At 43.6% G+C, this 18912-nt stretch overlaps 2 protein-coding genes across 2 annotated transcripts; one reads left to right on the top strand and one right to left on the bottom strand.

The window, feature by feature from the left end:
- Nucleotides 1-184: 184 nt before the first annotated feature.
- LOC143325567 (nuclear factor 7, brain-like) lies at nucleotides 185-8959 on the bottom strand. The gene is made up of 6 exons (XM_076738732.1): nucleotides 8394-8959; nucleotides 7646-7741; nucleotides 4787-5020; nucleotides 4588-4610; nucleotides 3915-4030; nucleotides 185-3276 (listed from the first exon to the last, which is right to left on the bottom strand). The coding sequence occupies exons 1-6, from the start codon at nucleotides 8910-8912 to the stop codon at nucleotides 2711-2713; spliced, it is 1554 nt and encodes a 517-aa protein (XP_076594847.1). The 5' UTR covers nucleotides 8913-8959; the 3' UTR covers nucleotides 185-2710.
- Nucleotides 8960-13214: 4255 nt separating this feature from the next.
- LOC143325570 (endonuclease domain-containing 1 protein-like) lies at nucleotides 13215-18888 on the top strand. Its single transcript, XM_076738737.1, has 3 exons — nucleotides 13215-13616; nucleotides 17411-17737; nucleotides 18277-18888. Exons 1-3 carry the CDS (start codon nucleotides 13326-13328, stop codon nucleotides 18886-18888), a joined length of 1230 nt encoding a protein of 409 aa, XP_076594852.1. The 5' UTR covers nucleotides 13215-13325.
- The last annotated feature ends 24 nt before the right edge of the window (nucleotides 18889-18912 follow it).

Raw genomic sequence — 18912 nt, 5'->3', positions numbered from 1 at the left:
ATAAAAACAGAGATAAAGGATGGAATAAAACAGATTTTTTTTTTTTTTTATGGAGAAAGCATTAAAAGAAAAAGCTTTCAGACTACTTTCGTCTCAGACTTCACCTTGACCCCCTGCTGAACTGGCCAAAGACAGCGGTGAATGACAGGGAGTGGCAGCAGGGCAGTAATGTAGAAGTGAAGGCTTGTGTTACTGCATGTTGATCGGCCGGCAATAATATCTAATTACAGATCAGCACAGTCAGAGGAGAGGGGGGTCGGACTGGACACAACCCTGACAGGTATAGTCTTAAAACCAGCAGTCTATGGTTAATGTATAGGCAGATGACACACAGAGATTAAGCTGACATGGATAACAGATACTTTCTTTTGGGTCAAACTAGCTCTCATTATACTGTATATTTGTTTGTAACAGTAGTCACAGGTGACCAAATCGCTTGACGCATTAACCTTGCTTAACTGGATGCTGAAAAAGGGCCAGTAAGCATAAAATAACACATATATTCAAGTGATTATCTGGACAAATAGGCATTTACAGCAGTAACGTCATGAATCAAATGTTCATTTGTTCCTGAGACAAACAGGATGTTGATTCAGCTCTGCTGTGTGTTCTGCTGCATTATAACGTAAAATGTGCTGAATCAACACTTCTCTGACACACAATAAGCTCCACAATCGCACAAGATTGTATTGTTTGCACTCCCGTATCCGAGACCTCGTCTGCACTTTGCAGCGGTTCACTGTGTCAAAACATGTGATTGCCAAGTGTACACTGGCTCAGTGCCTGCTCCTGGGTGTTTTTAGATCTGAATCTTTGTCCTCCAGGAGATTCAGCCCACCTTCCCCTCCGGTCTCTTCTCTCTGCTGTGTGAATGACGCTTGCCTCTTGGGTATTTGTGTAGTCTGTTCTGTTTTCCAGGTCCACATGATGCAGAGGAGCTCATGTGGTTTAGGTCCTAAATGTTTTTCAACACCTGGAAGTTGTGTGCAACATGTTGCTCTATTCTGCACACAAGACATCTATTACCTGTCTGCTCCGTCCTGGGAGAGAGATCCCGCCTCTGTGGCTCTTTCTCAAGTTATTTCCATTTTTTTTTTTTTGTTGAAGAGTTTTTATGGGGGAGTTTTTACTGATCCAAATCGAGGATCTTCAACTCTAAAGGTGTCTTATTTTGTTCAGATTTTAAAGCTCCTTGAAGCACATTTATGATTTGTGTTACTGGGCTACGACTTGACTTGAAAAGCGGATAGTTAATTGTTAAGAAAAAAAAAACCCACATTAATAATTCTGCATCCCTTTATGAGATTAATTTTGGAGTGGGTTGCAGCTGCTGGAGATTGGCTTACATATGGTTTGTAAAAGCTCACAGTTGTGCCATAAACACCACTGAGCAGCAGAGGGATGCTGCATTCAAAGTTAGTTTTGGGCGCCCTCTGGTGGAATCAAGTGTACCAACAACAACCTCAGTCGGAAATTTACTCATATCATTAAAATCTCATGGCAAATATAGAGACAGTGTTTTCTCTGGTCACAACAAGACACTCAGAGAGGATTTTAAAATAACATAATTACAGAATTGTTGGACAAATGTGACAGAGAAATAATTGTCCATTGCACAGACATGTAGAAGTCACCTGTCATACTGTGTTAAATCTACTGTACACATCATTGCTTTAGATGTACATAGACGCCATTAGAACAACAGGATTAGATACACACCAGCTGTAAAACAATGAAAAATATATGCCATTATATAAAACACAGTCAGACAATTACATTCAGCATTGCTCACCAAGACAAATTAATCCAATTCACAGCCAATTTTTTAAGGCTTTTAAATCCTGAGTTGTTTACATCAATGTTAACAAGCTAGCAGTCTACTTTGTTGGTGCACTGCAGCATGTCTGTGTGTTACTGCCACCTGCAGATCAGTGGGATGGTGTGAAATCTTTGGCAGAATGAGATAAACAAAACGGGGATGCAGTCATAGAGAAAAAGAGCTTCATTGTGCTACTCGAGGTCTAAAACTCCACAGGGGACCTCTGTGCTTTCAGCACCAAGCCCGTTCATTTCTACTTAAGATGGAAATCTTTAAAAAATGGCCACAAAATATGAGAAAAGGTCTAAATAATTCACTAAAACAGCTGGGCACTGTATTATTTTTTTTTTTAGCCAACATGTCTCAAACTGGAGCAAATGGTGCATTTATTTGGGACTATTTTCATTTGTGGAGTAATACACATTTGGTGCCCTGGTAAAAGTTTATGACAGCAGCGTGGTTTGTGGGATGTAGTCAAAATAAACTACACTTGCCATGTTCGTCGCAATAAAGCAACATGTAATCCAGTGCAACAGTGTGGCTGACCGATTAATATTCTTTGTAATACAATGGTAACAAATGGCACAGGAGAATAAGACATATAAAGCTTGTAATCCACTGAGCAGTAGGATCAGTTCATTGTTGGTTTTGGTCTTTCTGTGGGATTAGTTGACAACAAGAAAGATAAAGAATATCAGCCATGTCCTTTAAAGTGACATTTCTTTTAGTCCTTAAGTAAGACGTCGTTTTATCTTCTTGCCACCAGTCTTACAAGACGGTTAGAGGGTTACTGTGTGTCCACCAGCACCACACCATTAATACAGCAAATATTTATGACAAGGCAGATGAGGCTGATTGCTCCTCTGCAGTTTTATTCTGAACCTGCTGAATCTATCCCCAGTGTGGCGTCACTATGGAGAGCGGCTCCCGGTTGCGTCCGTTGATAATGGGCCAGGGATTGAAGTACGGGAAAACAGGCTCCTTGAATTTCGCATCATAGAAGGTGAAGAGGTGGCTCATGTCTCCTGCATCATAAAACGCCACTTGACCACGATTATAGTCCAGATAGACCCCCACCCTTCTGGGGGGTTTGGAGGGATATATCAAGTTGTCCTCTGAGTCGGTGCAAGCTTCATACTCGCTGGCGCCGTTGCATTTGTCCCTCAGCACCAGGGTCCAGAAACCATCATCCGGGCAGAGGCTGATCTCCTCCTTCCTGTTGACCGAGGCTGTGGCCACACCCAGACCCCATGCCGTCTTGGAGCCCACCTCCACCTCCCAGTAGTGTCTGCCTGAGGAAAAAGCTTCAGAGCCCAGGACGATGTTGTAGAGGGTGAAGCGCTCCGGGTTGTTGGGCAGGTTGGGCTGGATTTTTCCCACCTGAACGCTGGTGCGACACGGAGAAACCCACAGGCAGGGGTAGGCTGTGTCCGGGTCAAGGGACACCGCAGTGACAGCTAAGAGGAAAAACAAGAAAAACTGAGTTAGAAATAGACCAATGCAACATGTGTTTACAGAGAGCAACCCAAGAAAGACTCCTTGGCAGCGACCTTCAACAAGATACTGAATTCCTACCTGCTCAATTAGTGTAAGACGAGCTCGATAAGAGCATCAGCTACATGGATACAAATGAAATATAAATGATACTGCGTCAAGATAGAAAACTGCAATGTAACCCCATCGATTCATTAAATCCAGTGCTGCAGTCTAGTGTTACACAATCATCAACTATGCATGATGACATGTCACGGGCAAGTGACCCGAAATACCCGAAATAAGTCTTTGCACTCTTTGACAAGGTGACAGATGTGATTAAGTTTGGAAAGCAGACGCAGTAATGTTTGAAAGGCATGTCGTCCAGCTCCTCCGCACAGAGCAGGCTGATGCTGGGCTGAATGTGAATGCAAAGCACAAACATGTCCTATGTGGATTGACCAAACCACACTAATGGAGAGTGCTTCCACCAGCATGTGAAAACAGCTGTATAATGTCTTTTTCTAGTGGTTGTGGAGGAGCTTTTGAAGAATTTACTCCAGTGTGGGATCTAGACAATTTACCTGTCTGCTGTTCTGATTAACTCTGTGTGTCTACACACCTGGCTGAAAAATGGAGCTCATCTTCCTCCAGGTCCTGTACTGCAGAGGCCCCAGAAACTCTGCTGACTGCAGATGGACGCCCACCTCTGGGGGGCGCTCAAACAAGCTCTCAGCCCTGACAGACAGAAGGGAGAGAGAGCCACATCACTGAAGATCAACAGCTTTTGTCATGTTTCTATTTGTTCATAATCCTTTCACAACTGTCGAGAAACTGCATCCTAATGCAAGAAGTCATTTAATGCAAGTTGGAAAGATGTAAGTCAGCATTGGTGCCTTATTATTATGAAATATCAAGTGTTTACTGGTGAAAAAGAAATAAACAAACTGACAAAACTTTTTTTTAACTGTTTTAAATGGAGATAATGTCAGATCTTCAGCAGCACTCGTAGACAGCTAAGCTAAGTCTAACTGTCATGAACAGTCAGACTTAGCTGCCACGAGCTGACATGATGAAGTGAGACAAAGACGAGATGCAAAACCACAATCACGTCCCCGCATCCTGTTTCCACAAGACTTCACAGTTAATTTCAAACCAATACGCCACTGCCACGTGACTTCAGACACTGAAAGTAGGGCAACAGTGATGTAGAGACAGAAGGGAAGATGACCTAGAAATGATTGAGTGACTCAATAAGAAATGACTGATTGCGATTCGCTCAGCGTGGTACTCACCCTCCAATGAAGTCTTTGATTCCCTGAAAATAGAGCACATAAAAGAAGGCCGTCATTACAAAATATTTCAGTCTCTGGTGGAAAAATCAGATAGTATCTCTGACACAGTATAAGAGTACGCTTTGGTATTTGCTGTGTTTTTCCTCGTCCGTCATCACGAGCATCATCACGCACTCATTCTCCACCTCTTCTCTCTCACCTTGAGCTGCTCCGGGTTTTCTTCTTCCCTCAGTTTGAGGCGAAGCTCGTCGGTCGTGCTTTCCAGCTGGCTGATTTGCTCCGTGGTCTGAGTGAGCGCCTCCTCCAGCTGGTTGAGCTTCTCCTCTTTCTGCTTCTGTAGTTTCTCCTTGATGCGCTCCTCCTCCTCGAGCAGGAACTCCCTCAGACGGCCAAACTCTGCAGTGACCAGCTCCTCCAGATCTCCTGCACGCTCCTGAAACACAGGGAGGACTCCGGTCAGCAAGAAGATGGAAGAGATGTTGTGATGTTTCAACTCCGGCTATAATATGTTTGGATGTACAGAAAACCTCTTATTCTGTTACAGGCAAATCTGAATCACGAGGGAAAGAAAAGTGCTGCTTCGCTGCTCTGTTTGAGAGCATATGTAGGAGTTAACAGTATTGTTTGACTATGTGGGACTGACACCAAACCTACTGGCACTTTTTTGGTATCTATATTCTATATTTATTTTAGATTTTTGGAAGTACCCTGTGTTTTCCTTTTGTTTTGTACATTTAAACTGAACAAATGTTTTAGAGGGAAATATTGCATTTTTTACTCTACTACATTTATCTGACAGCTATAGTTACTAATTACAATAAGATTTAACATAGAAAGTACATGATGAGCTTTGAAAATACGATGGATTGTCACAGATTTAACAACAAAACAGTCTATACATTTGTTAAATGATCTCTAACTTATTCAACTACAACTACTAGTAAAACTATGAACCTAACAAAAATGTAAATGCGATACTTTTGTTCTTGCTCCCATTTTTTAAAAGTTATATATAAAACATGAAAGACTTTTTCTATGTACACAAAATGCTTATTATGTTATTATGTTATTGAGCACTTTGCCTGACAGCTGTGGAACATCAAGATGCTGATTATCTTGAAAAAAAGACATTTACTGACGATGGATTTCACATGACTGGTGCTACAGATACTGGATGCATTTTTTTGGTCACAGATACCCCAAAGACCAAGGCAGGGGGTCATGGGTTACGCAGCCACTCTCATGTGACACCTCCACCTCCTTTGCACAGTGTTGATCAGGTGGTTGATTGCAGCCTGTGTAATGTTTGCTCACTTCTCTTTAATTTGTGAATTTGCTTGATATTGCCAGGAACTGGCACAAGCTGCCACACGTGCATCCCAAACACGCTCAGTGTTTGCTGAGTATGCAGGCCATGCAAGAGCTGGGATGTTTTCAGCTTCCAGGAATTGTGTACAGATCCTTGCAACATGGGGACATGCGTGATCATGCTGCAACATGAGGGAATGACGGTGGATGAACAGCACAACAATGGGCCTCAGGATCATGTCATGGTGTCTCTATGCTTTCAAACTGCCATCGATAAAATGCACCTGTGTTTGCAGTCTGTAGCTTCTGCCTGCCCATTCCATAACCACACCACCACAATGGCCACTCTGCTCACAACACTGATATCAGCAAACCCCTCGTCCACACAAGCCAAATGCTAAAACTATTTACAAAAATTGCGAGAAATGAGCCTTTCGTGAGCGTAGAACGAATCAGATTTTACACAACTCCTTTTGGAGCCACAAAAGGTTTGATATCATCCCCCACGTGCAGTCATACTCCACAAGACCAGTTGAGAAACTTTGATGAGTAACTTCTGTGAAGTTCCCCTTAAAGTAACATAGTGCAGGACTTTTACTTTACTAACAAGAGTCTGGGTTTGACTGTGGCATTGGTACTTTTGCTTGAGTATAGGATATAAATACTTAATCCATTCCTATGCAGCATGATCCGAGGGTGGATGGTAGGCAGATAGACACACACACACACACACACACACATACACAAACACACACACACACACACATACACAGACACACAGGAAGAGAAATTTGCAGGGAAAGATAAACTTGACAAACTTCCTCTCAACCTTGTTAACCCACATCCTGCCATACTGACAGAGAGACAGAGAAGTGAAAATCTGTGAATGTGCACATAAACTGGGTCAGACAGACAGCCACAGGAAAGTATACATGCTGAGACATGCAGACAGACATGCAGACAGACAGGCAGGCAGGCAGACAGACAGACAGACAGACAGACAGACAGACAGGAGAGAGAAAGACAGTCTGTAGTAGCCTCAAGCGGAGATATATGTAGTTATCTGCTGCAGCAGAAACAGCCCAACACAGCAAACATGCTACGCCCATATCTCTGTTTAACACACACACACACACACACACACACACACACACACACACACACACACACACACAGACCTCTATTTGAGGTGAATGCTGCTCTGGTGGAAAACGCGACCCAACCACAGTTCTGTCAGCTGTTATCTTTTTTCTGTGAGGGTGTGTGTGTGTGTGTGTGTAAGCTATTGTAAACTTGTACATGCTGTACTTTGTGTGTGTGTGTGTGTGTGTGTGTGTGTGTGCGTGTGTGCGTGCGTGCGTGCGCCCACCTGTGAAAAAACAGAGTGTGAGAAAGACAAACATGACATGACGTGCATGACTGTTTATTATTCACCTCTCTAACTTCAGAAAGGACCTCTGCATTAGCAAAACAATAAAACCATCACGTTCAAACAGCGCTGACTAACAACCTGTTGTGTCACCACCAGTCATAACGAGGGTGAGTCATCCACCACTCACGTCTGTCAGACAGGTAAAGGTGGAGGAATGCTGGTGAATGTTGCTTCATGACCCGAATTTCTGGTTCGGTTCAAAAGATGCACACATACAAGTATTTCTGTGTGTGTGTGTGTGTGTGTGTGTGTGTATGCTGGGACTGTCTTCAGGATATTTTCTGTCATACAGAAATAAACAAGCATACATATTAATACCTTAAGGAGGAGGATCTTTTCATTGGTCTCTGTTTGGAAAAGCGTGGCCTCCTCAGTCTGCAGCTGAACCCTCTCCAGAGCCACAGACAGCTTATCCTGTTGGCAGGCAGAAACAGACAATCACATGAAAAAACACGGTCAAAATGCGGTGTCCCTAAACCAGATTATACCGAAGAGTTAACTTGATTGGTGTCTCGCTCTGAACAACATCTTCTTTGATGAGAGTCATATGATGCCCACGCTCCGGGGACTGAACTCCCAAACAGAATGTGAATTCAGCACCATAACACATGTTGAAACACACCGAGAGGCCTCTCAGAGAGAGCCTTCAAACAAACTGATGATGGTCAGCTGCCCGGTTAAAAATGTAGGGCAGTTCACAGTGAGCTGCTGAATTCCTGTAAAACACAAAGTGTCCAAAGACTGCAAGCTTTTAAAAATGACTGTGAAAGCCCTGTTTTGTGAGGCCACAGGAGATTCGTTTATTGAGTACATTAAGCCTTTTGGAAAGATGTCAAACTTGACGTAAGTTTCTTTCCAACAGCAAGGAGAGGAATGCAGCCCAAAATGAGCATGGTGGAACAAGGCACTCCCTTAAACTGAAAGAATGAGTTCTATGTATCTCTATACTTTGACAGCAATCTCCGGAAGTGATCTGTAGAAACTGAGATTGTGCCAGAGCTTGAGCCTGAAATCACTGAGGTTTATCGGAAAGAAACGTGTCTAAACTTATCCAGTGAGAGAGTACCCTGTAGTTCTCAAAAGCCTCGGTTATTGGGATGACATTGTGGGTCTTGTGATCCCGGGACATGCCGCACACCAGACAGATGGGCAGCTGATCGTCCTCGCAGTACAGCTTCAGCTTCTCCTCATGCTCCTCGCACATATCCATACCCAGGCGCGGCCAGTGCCCGATGGACGAGGCCACGCTGCTCATGCTGGACCCGGGCTCCCGCTCCTCCGGCTCCTCCGGCTCAGCACCCGGGTCCCATCCGCTCACCCACGCGGCCGTGTTCATGCCCCCGGCTCTGCGCACGCTGTCCACGACGTTGCACAGAAGCGAGTTGGGTCGCAGTTTGCGGGCGCAGGACTTTCTGCACTTTGGGCAACTCGACAACTCGTCCGCTTTGGCTTCCCAGCACTGGATGATGCACACCTGGCAGAAGTGGTGTCCGCACTCGAGGATCACCGGATCACGGAACAGCTCCAAACACACGGGGCAAGTGAGCTCCGACTGCAGCTCCTCAAGCGCGCTGGCCTCCGCCATTCTCAGCAGCGCACATAATCCTGAAAAGACACGTCTGATGGCAGCAGTGAAGTGAGCAGGCTGTGTTCACACTGACAGAGGGAGGGAGGGAGGGAGTGGTCTGAGCCTCACAACACACCGAAAGTTTTCGCGGAAGAGATGGAGGGCGTGCAGCAACAGGCTGAGCGGGGCCGGCACAGCCGCCCCATGACAGGGCGTGCGGTCTTTATTGCCCCGGAGCCAAACAACTTTTATTAGAAAGAGGGAACCACAAGGACAAGGCACTCAACCGTTACATAATAATAACAATAATTTCTCATGGCTGTTTTTTTTAGGAGGGAGGGAGCCTACCGTGCTGAAATGCTGGCTAAGTCACCCTTTCTGTTTATTTATGCTTTATATAACATTTATATTAGCATTAACAAGAACAATAAGAAGTTGTGGAAAAAAAACTCTCCAAGTCATAAATAAAGCCCATCATAATAAAGTCATTAACAGTCATTAATAAACGATATCAAGCCTGCATCTGTAATACCAAACTTACATGTATGAACATTACACACAAACTTGGATGCAGGTGCAACTTGCACCCAATAAACCTAAACTTCAAGCAAATAACACAATCACTCTGCATTCAAATTGTTTTCTATTTAATACACACACTATATTTATTACCATAACTGATGTAAGAGAGGAGCATATAAGGGAGCTTTAAGGGCTTATTAATTGGGCTTCACTGTGAAGTTGCAGTGTAGAAGCTTATTTGACCAGGTACGTGAGCCACGTTGAACACCTGAGTTTCAAAACACATGGGTTTCAAAACACACCCCACTGCTGCTGAGTCAGTTACGTAAAACAAGGAAGAAGAAGAGAAACTCGCTGACACAGAGTCAGAAAGGAGATGTAGTAACATTATTCGTCTTTTCTTTTTCTTTTCTTTTTTTTTTCATTGTCAAGGTGAGGGTTCAATGAAAGGGCCTCACTTTTTTCTTTTTCACAAACACACACACACACACACACACACACACACACACACACACACACACACACACACACACACACACACACCTTAATAACTGTTGTATTTTCCCTAAGTAAGCTCTCCTCGTTGTGGAAACTGAAATGACGGTAGTTTCTGGTCATTCACAGGTTGTGACTAGTCACCATTGACTGTAAAAGCAGCAATTACTCACAGTCCAACCAGTTTCATTGGCCGTGATCAGTTTCTGTGTGCTGGATAGTGAGCCCGCTGCCAAGTGTCATGTCTCTGGTGCTCACTAGATGGCCATGATAAACCACCTGCCTCTGAAATTCAAGATTCATATGCATGTGCTCCTTATAGCCCCTTTTTCAGGCAGTATCAAGGCCATGTTCAATGATATCACATATGTACATGCATGTTAAGAAATGAGACAGTTTTTAATTCTGACAATAGAAATTGAAATTGGAAATTACATACAGCCTGCAAAGTATAAAAAAGAGAGGCAAAGAAAAATCAAGATAAAGAAGGATGCAGAATAAAAAATAAAAATCAACCACATATGTATGTACATTTCAGCTATACATAAGTACATTGTGTACAAGATTATAAGAATACTGCATATTGAAAGAAAAAATATACACGGACACTCTGTCCAGAGGGCAGTCCAGGACAGAGCCAGCTGTCCTGACCAGTTTAGTCTTTCTCTGTCCCTCACAGAGCTCCCACAGCCCCAGCAAACCACTGCGTAGAAAATTACAGATGCCGCCACAGACTCATAAAATGTTTTTAACAGTGTCCTATGCTCCAAAGGACCTCAGTCTTCTTGGCAGATGGATACAACTTTGGTCCTTCCTGTACAGGACATCTTGTACAATTGCTGAATTTGTTGCTGAGGTGAACATCTAAGCATTTATACAGATTCACAATGTCAATGTCGGAAACCAATTTGTGGCACATTCCTGCAGAAGTCTATCACCATCTCCTTTGTCTTGCTGGCGTTTATGTGCAGGTGGCTCAGTCTGCACCGGTTGACAAAGTTGGTTATGACCTCCTTGTATTCCAGTTCATTCCCGGGTGATACAGCGATGGCTGTGTCATCTGAGAACTTCTGGAGATGACAGCTGTCAGTGCTGTGTGTGAAGTCCGATATGAAGAAGGTGAAGAGGTAAAGGGGAGAGCACTGTCCCCCGTGGAGCCCCTGTGCTGCAAACTACCACATCAGACACAGTTGCAGGTCTGTTGGTGATGTAGTTGGTGGTTCATGCAGCCAGATGGCAGTCTACTGCAGCTCCTTCCAGCTTTTCCCTGAGCAGTGATGGTTGATTGTGTTGAAAGCACCAGAGAAGTCAAAACACATGACCCTCTCCCAGCGTTTTCCAGGTGAGAAAGGGATCAGTGAAGCAGGTAGGTCACTGCGTCCTCCACACCAATGCCTGGTCGATATGCAAACTGTCAGGGGAAAGCTCGCTGTTCACCAGGTGATGGAGGTGGTTCAGTATGATCCTCTCCAAGGTCTTCATCGGGTGAGAAGTTAAGGCTACCAGCCTGAAGTAGTTGGGCTTCATTGGATGCACAGTCTTTGTGACTGGAACCACACAGGAAATTTTCCACAGGGCTGGGACTCTGTTGCCTAATAATAATATAATTCAACGAATACTGGATGAAAGGCAGACATCTTTACATTATGTCAGAAGATGGGTCTGCATTGAGTAATTTGTCACAGATGTGCTCAGGAGAGAGGGAGGCTGAATCAGACCTGTCAGGCCACACCCTGCAGGTAAACACACACACACACACACACACACACACACACACACACACACACACACACACAAGACAGACAGGGGAGAGACAGGCACGAGACAGAAGAGGGGAAACTGCAGATCCTGACAGTTTTATGTAACTCTAGAAGTGTGTCTGAGAGGAAGTCTGTCAAAGTCTTTGTTCATTAGCTTCTCTTTGCAGCAGACGTATACAGTCGGCTTGCTGCTCTGCTGCTCATTTGTGTTCGTTTGTCTCTTGTAGCCTTAATCATACAGTGACTAGTGTTGTAATTCAGTGCTTTGGGTTCGTCTAGATATGCTTCATGTTGCCGAGTCACATTGTCTCAGACCTGACACACCTCACCTCACCTCACATTTGTCTGTTTCAGCCTTTTTATGGTAATTTCCTTTATGTAGAGTATACTTGGTAGCTTCATTTTGAATATTGCTGCTATGTGTAGCTGCAGGCCACTTTTGTTGGACACTTAGGATGAGCACTAGGCCGACATTGGTAATTACCTGAGCTCTCAAGATATGCATACATATGGGTCAGGGGTTTGATTGCCACTGTAGTAACCACAATCCCTCACTCCTTTGTTTTCCCTGCAAATATCAAATAAGCATTTTGAGATGGGTACTTTTTTCACAGCCATATCAACTAGAAAATGTCCTGATGATTTATCCCCCCCAAATTAACTTGTGTTCGTGAGCCCAGACTGTGATTAATACGTTTTGTTTTGTTCCTCTTGACGCTTGTACAGATACTCAAAATGAGTCTTTTCATTGTACATCATTCTAATTTCTCCCATATTTACATGATTTCTACAATCTAATGATTTTTAAAAAATAGCATTTTTGACTTCCTTGAGTAAGAAAAAACAGGATTTTTGCCACCAACAGATCAAGCACACCACAGAATAAAGAAGCTACAGACTCTTTTCTAAAATACAAGTTGATAAAAAAATAAAAATATTGTAAAGAACTTTTACATCTTTCAGAAATATTTTGGTTTCCCACAATGAGGGAAATTTTGATGACAGAAGAAATGACAGAAACTGGAGAGAGATGGAAAGTGAAAAGAAGAAAGCTGACTTGCTCAGAGGAATGTGATGCTTCATCTTTTCAGACAGCATGAGAAAGTTCCTGTCACATTTTCCACAGATTTTTGTTTGTTTGTTTGTTTTCAACCAGATGTAGTCAGAATGCCTCATGTGTCAGTAACATTGAAAGCATCTCGACTATTCGGGTCGGAAGGTATCTAACCAAGATACAAGTATTCTCCTCAAGAATAAACAAATGAGATCAGATCAGTTTAACATTTGGAGTGAAGCTTCGTTTTCCTCACCTCACCACAATCACAAGATGAGCTCTACCTCAGCTGAAAAAGGATATGCAGAGCCCCTATTTTCCAGAAGACTGCTGGTTTAGGGAAGTTTGATAGTAAACGGGGGTATGGGGTGTGTTCAAACTGTCAACCAAAGAGTTTCTGCTGTCTCTATATATGAAGGAACTGAGTGACTTCCAACAAATGCCTATGCTCCAGACGCTGAATGGACACAAAGGAAATCCAGGTTTTATGTAACTCTAGAGCTGTGTCTGAGAGGAAGTCTGTCATCAAAGTCTTTGTTCGTTAGCATCTCTTTCCAGCAGACATATACAGTCGGCCTGCTGCTCTGTTGCTCAAGGAAGATGCTACAACTCTCCACGGGAGCTCTGTTTCTTCTCCTGCTCTGGTTTGGTGGACTGGTCCTCGGAGAGATCAGCAACGACTTCTCCCAGTGCCTTGATTTCTTCTATAATAAAACTCCACCAAAGGGTATCAGCGCAGCAGGATACCAGCCAATATGCCAGCGTTACAAAAACCAGTACCGCTTTGCCAGCCTGTATCACCGTCAGCATCGTACACCATTGTACTCTGCGTACATACTCAGTCCTGCAGATGGCAAACGGCCCAGGGCAACTTGGATGTATGAACCACAGGTAGGTTGGAAAACTGTGCGTGGTGTGTCCTCCTAATTTGTATCAATGAGGGGAGGCTGAATAACAGAATCACCTCTCTGTGTAACGTAATGCAGTTCAACAAATAAAGCCTCAACAAAAGCTGAACATTATAAACGTCATGATGAGAGGATTTAATGCCGGACTATTGTATGAGACTTCATTAGTTTTAGCTAGGTGTACTTAATAAACTGGAAAATGAACATACTGTGTCTTCATAGCAAATCTCTTGCTTGGTTATTTTTATTGTGAAACAGAGCATTGCATTCTGAATTCACTGATGTTTTTCTGTCAAGGCATTATTGTAGAGTTAAGTGGGTGTGAATAAGTCAATTCCACACAGACCTAATGGGAATTTGTGTTTACATTTTAAGGCAACAAGAGATGATGTGACAGTTAACACTAGAAGCTTCTGTGTAATTCAAGTGTTGCTGTGGTCAGTGTGTGATTGGTGTGATGAAGTGTTTTCCATTAGCTGTCACACACCCAATTACTTTTCTCTGATGAGGTAACGAGGAAAGGAAAGCCACATTTCATAAGCTGATGAGTGAATGAGTCACACCCTCAGTCAGACAAAGTAGTAACACAGACTGACATGACTATTCATCTCAAACAGGAGATCAATAAGCAGAAAAATACTCATTAGTAGCTTCTAAGCCGTGTTATTCTCCCTCTCTGTCATTAAGTTGGTGTTTTCCCGTGCCAGCTCTGAGATGAAACCCTTCAATAATTCCATGGATCAGAATGTGATTGAGAGCCAGGCGGTGTTTGAGGACTACAGGAACTCCAACTACACCAAAGGCCATCTCAATCCGAGCATGCATGAGAAGACAAAGGACGATCGGGAGTCCACCTTCACCCTGACAAACATTGTCCCTCAGCGAGAAGGCTCCAACTCCGGCCCCTGGAACGGTCTGGAGAGTGAAGTGTTAAGAAAATTCAAGGCCTACTGCAACGGATCGATGTTCGTGATCACCGGAGTCATACCGTATAACTCTGCACCCCGCTGGATCAATAACAGGGTGTCTGTTCCTGAGTACATGTGGTCTGCTTACTGCTGTCCATCCTACAGTACCAGCCTCCCTGAGTCTGAGAAGCCCTTTTTCCCCACATATGCTGCAGTGGGAAGAAATGACCGCAACAGTGGAGAGGAGATTGTGCCGATTAATGTCAAGGCGAAGGCCTCAGTGAGGGGCTATGATGTGAGGCGGATGTCTTTAGAGACTCTGGAGGGCATCCTGGCACAAAGGCTGACCATGCTTATCAGACTATTTCACGAGCAGTGTCAGTAGCAAAGGTGAAAAGATTTAGTTTCTTGTTGAAATCAAATGTCAGCTGCTATGCGGGTGGACCATAATAGTCACCACGTATATGGCAGTGTCTGTCCAGAATCAAGAGGTCAAGAAGTCCCCCTCCCTAAGTCTCCATGATTACCGAACGAGTTTAACCAGAACATAATGATGATCTCATGATTTCACTAATAAAGCAAGCTTGAAATGAGTGAAGAGTCTTCTGATGAAATAAATAAAATGCTGCGGTGTCGATAATATTTTCAGAAAACAAACATGCCATTGGTTGAAAAGTGAGAGCATAGAAATGTTCGTTTTCCTCAACATCATGAATAACTTTGTTCACAAAAACACGTGGTTTTTTCAAAACTTTTGGATTTCCCAACCAAGTTACAGCAACAGCCGACAGCTTCCAGCCATGCGAGAACAGCAGACATATTATCCGTTCATTTTCTTCATTGACCAAATAAAAAAAATGATTTTGCTATTTTTTACATGGCTGCATTAATCACAAAATGGAGGGGGAAAGTATTCACATCTAAATAAACCAAACCTTTCAAATAGGTGGTTGGACCGAGCAGGAGCTGTCATGGCGTGACCCTCTTTCACCACATACACTGCAGTGGGAAGAAATGAGTATGGGGCCAGTGGAACTTGAAACATCGTGCGAGGCTGTGATGTGAGACGGATGTCCTTAGAGACCAAAGGGGACTTCTTGAGAACAGGGCTGAGAATGGCTACCAGTCTGTTTAAAGGGCAGCGTCACCAACCGGGCGACAAGTTTCAGTTCTGTGTTGAAGTCAGTTGTGAACTTAGTTGCACACAGTTCATCCATTACACTCAGGGCCCCTGTGTGTGAGCAAGTAGGACAATTATCCACACATGTATCTCACTTCTTCATCTTAAAGAGCAGTGTTTTACTGCCCTCTGTGGTTGAAACTTACAAGTCTGTTTTATAGTGGTCAGAGGTATATACTCAACTGTAGCCTTTTTGTAGTCTTATGACCATGCACTCACAAACCCTGAATACACAATAGCTTTTCTTTGGCAAGGTGAGAAATTAAACCACTGGAAGACAAGAACAAGATTTTTAGCTCTCGCCAAGTTTCCCTTTTGAGGTCAGCTCATCCTCATCCTGTTCGAGTGTTTAATGTTTGAGTAATAGAAGCAACTACTGGTCACGTTCATCAATATATTTTGCAATCAAGATATTAATATTTGTGCAAAGTGTTAATCTTGGTTTGTGAGTTAATGGGATTAGTTGATTTTGGTCACCGTTGCACATGTTGCACGTAGCTTATATGTGTTTGTTTGTCTCTCGTAGCCTTAATCATACAGTGACTAGTGTTGTAATTCAGTGCTGTAGATATGCTTCATGTTGCAGAGTCACATTGTCTCAGACCTGACACACCTCAAAATGATTAGGCATACAGTCCAGTGCACAGCTGGGCTTTATTAACTGGCAGCTGAGGCAGTTGTTGTTGTAACACGTTACCTCATAGTTTGACATTTGGGAAATATGCTTATTTGCTTAATTGCCAGGAGTTGGATTCGGAGATTGATGCCACTCTCAGTAAATGTGAAGCTGCATCCAACCAGCAGGCAGTTATCTTAGATTAGCATAAAGAGTGGAAACAGGGGGAAACAAAAATCTGCCTACCAGCACCTCCAAAGTGAATTAATTAACATGCTTGCCTGTATATAAGTTTGATTACTTAGTACAAATTTCAATCTGAAAAGCAGTGACATCCTGCAATCTCCACTAGTTTCCTACAACTTCAAGGTGACTCCTCAAAGTAACCACCAAAAAAATAGACCACATGAAACCACAAGCTGATGTTTTTACACTTTATTTTGTATTATAACACCTACAACTTGTTAAATAGTGAGCATTAGAGGGGACTTTGGGTGAACTTTAGATAGGCTAGCAGTTACCTCCTGTTTCCGGCCCTCATGCTATGCTAACTAGCTGCTGGCTGTAGCTTCATATTTAACTCGAGCGACATATCTGAGCTATAAGGGACCATTCAGGGTACCATTTAGCACCACAGCACAGACATTATCTCCTAAAACAGTGCATTGGTTTCATTGCTGATGTTGTTGATTTAAACACGATATTGTTTGTCTTGGTTTATTCAAAATAGATTACATCTGTTTCAGTACCTCTTATGTAGACTCTTGACTTTCTTGTCACCCTCACTGAGCTCCTTCGTGATAAAATACAGAAGTGAGTGGAGCTGTGAAATATGACTTGGTCATTTGGTGGTTTGTGGACTGACACCATCACACTGACCTCAGGGGCTGAGTTTATAACTGAAGAGCTGCAGGGAGGTTTACAGTAAGTGTTTGGGTACACAGCTAATAAACCAATTTTTAACTCGGCTTGGAGGAAGACACCTGGGTAAGACTAGTTTTTCTGGTTTGAGTCTGAGAGGATGTCTGGAGCAAAGTGTATGTGTTCACACTGTCTTTCTGCTCTACAACCAGGTCTCTGATCACTACTTCAGGATGTCACAAAGGAAGATGCTGCAGTTCTCAACAGCATCTCTGTTTCTTCTCCTACCCTGGATTGGCGGCCCGGTCATTGCAGAGATAGACAGCAACTTCTCCAAGTGCCTTAAATTCTTCTATGAAGAAACTCCACCACAAGGCATCAGTATATCAGGATACCAGCCAATATGCCAGCGCTACAAAAATAAGTACCGCTTTGCCAGCTTGTATAACTGTCAGCATCGTGCACCATTGTACTCTGCATACACACTCAGTTCTGGAGATGGCAAACGGCCCATCATCCCTTGGATGTATGAACCACAGGTAAGCAGACAGCTGGGATGTGTAATAGCAGCCACTTTCTGTGTTAGACACAATGCATAAGGGTACTGTAATGATGGGAAATGGGAATTTTTGTGTATCTCATAGATGCATGAAAATTCTGCATTTGCATGTAGATCTAATGGGAATAAGTTGTTCTGCACTGTATGATAGTGATGGTAAATAAGTGAGAAAACACTAGCAGTTCCTGTGAACTACTCGAAGTGCTATTGTGGTCAATGTATGACTTGCTGAAATGCAGTTTTTTTTCCCCTCACACCTTCAAGCAGAAGCAGCCTCTCTCAAACTGCACGTGGCCAAACGCTGTCACACACACAGAGGAAATCAAGTAGCATTTTGCTTTATTTTCATTTCATTTCATTTTGTTTATTTTTTTCCAAGCAGTTGACTGAATGGGTCACACACCTGTTTACACTACAGAAGCACACAAATGCTCATACACAGATCAAACAATTAGCAGCAAAGCACTCTGACACTGTGTCGCTTCTAAGATGTGTTTTCTTCTTCCCTCTGCTTTTAAGCTGGTGTCTCGCCAAGCCAGACCAGATATGCAGCCTTTCCCCTCCAAAAATCAAATGGACAGGGATGTGGTGACAACCCAAGCTGTGGTTGAGGACTACAAGAATTCTGACTACACCAAAGGCCATCTCAATCCCAGCATGCACCACAAGACAAAGGATGATCGCGAGTCCACCTTCACCCTGACAAACATTGTCCCTCAGCGAGAAGGCTCCAACTGCGGCCCCTGGAGGGAGCTGGAGAACGAGGTGTTAAGAAAATTCAAGGCCTACTGCAAAGGGCCGATGTATGTGATCACTGGAGTCATGCCTTATAATTCTGCACCCCGCTGGATCAATAACAGGGTGTCTGTTCCTGAGTACATGTGGTCTGCCTACTGCTGTCGATCCTACAGTACCAGCCTCCCTGAGTCTGAGAAGCCCTTTTTCCCCACATATGCTGCAGTGGGAAGAAATGACCCCAACAGTGGGGAGGAGATTGTGCCGGTTAATGTCAACGCAAAGGCCTCAGTGAGGGGCTATGATGTAAGGGGGATGTCCTTAGAGACCCTAGAGGGCATCTTAAGAACAAGGCTGAGAATGCCTGTCAGTCTGTTTAAAGGGCAGTGTCAGTAGACAAAGGGTGACAAGCTCTTTGAT

This window comes from Chaetodon auriga, chromosome 9, assembly GCF_051107435.1.
Source record: "Chaetodon auriga isolate fChaAug3 chromosome 9, fChaAug3.hap1, whole genome shotgun sequence".
Lineage (NCBI taxonomy): Eukaryota > Metazoa > Chordata > Actinopteri > Chaetodontiformes > Chaetodontidae > Chaetodon > Chaetodon auriga.
This window is presented reverse-complemented; position numbering and strand designations above follow the sequence as displayed.

Excerpts from the sequence above, each read along its gene's own strand:
- LOC143325567 (XM_076738732.1), bottom strand. The coding sequence starts at position 8,912 with ATGGCGGAGGCCAGCGCGCTTGAGGAGCTGCAGTCGGAGCTCACTTGC. Across the intron at positions 5,021-7,645 it reads AAAAGATCCTCCTCCTTAAG|GAGCGTGCAGGAGATCTGGA; the intron begins GTATTAATATGT and ends CCTGTGTTTCAG. Across the intron at positions 3,277-3,914 it reads GAGCTCCATTTTTCAGCCAG|CTGTCACTGCGGTGTCCCTT; the intron begins GTGTGTAGACAC and ends TTTTCCTCTTAG.
- LOC143325570 (XM_076738737.1), top strand. The coding sequence starts at position 13,326 with ATGCTACAACTCTCCACGGGAGCTCTGTTTCTTCTCCTGCTCTGGTTT. Across the intron at positions 13,617-17,410 it reads CTTGGATGTATGAACCACAG|GTCTCTGATCACTACTTCAG; the intron begins GTAGGTTGGAAA and ends CTCTACAACCAG. Across the intron at positions 17,738-18,276 it reads CTTGGATGTATGAACCACAG|CTGGTGTCTCGCCAAGCCAG; the intron begins GTAAGCAGACAG and ends TCTGCTTTTAAG.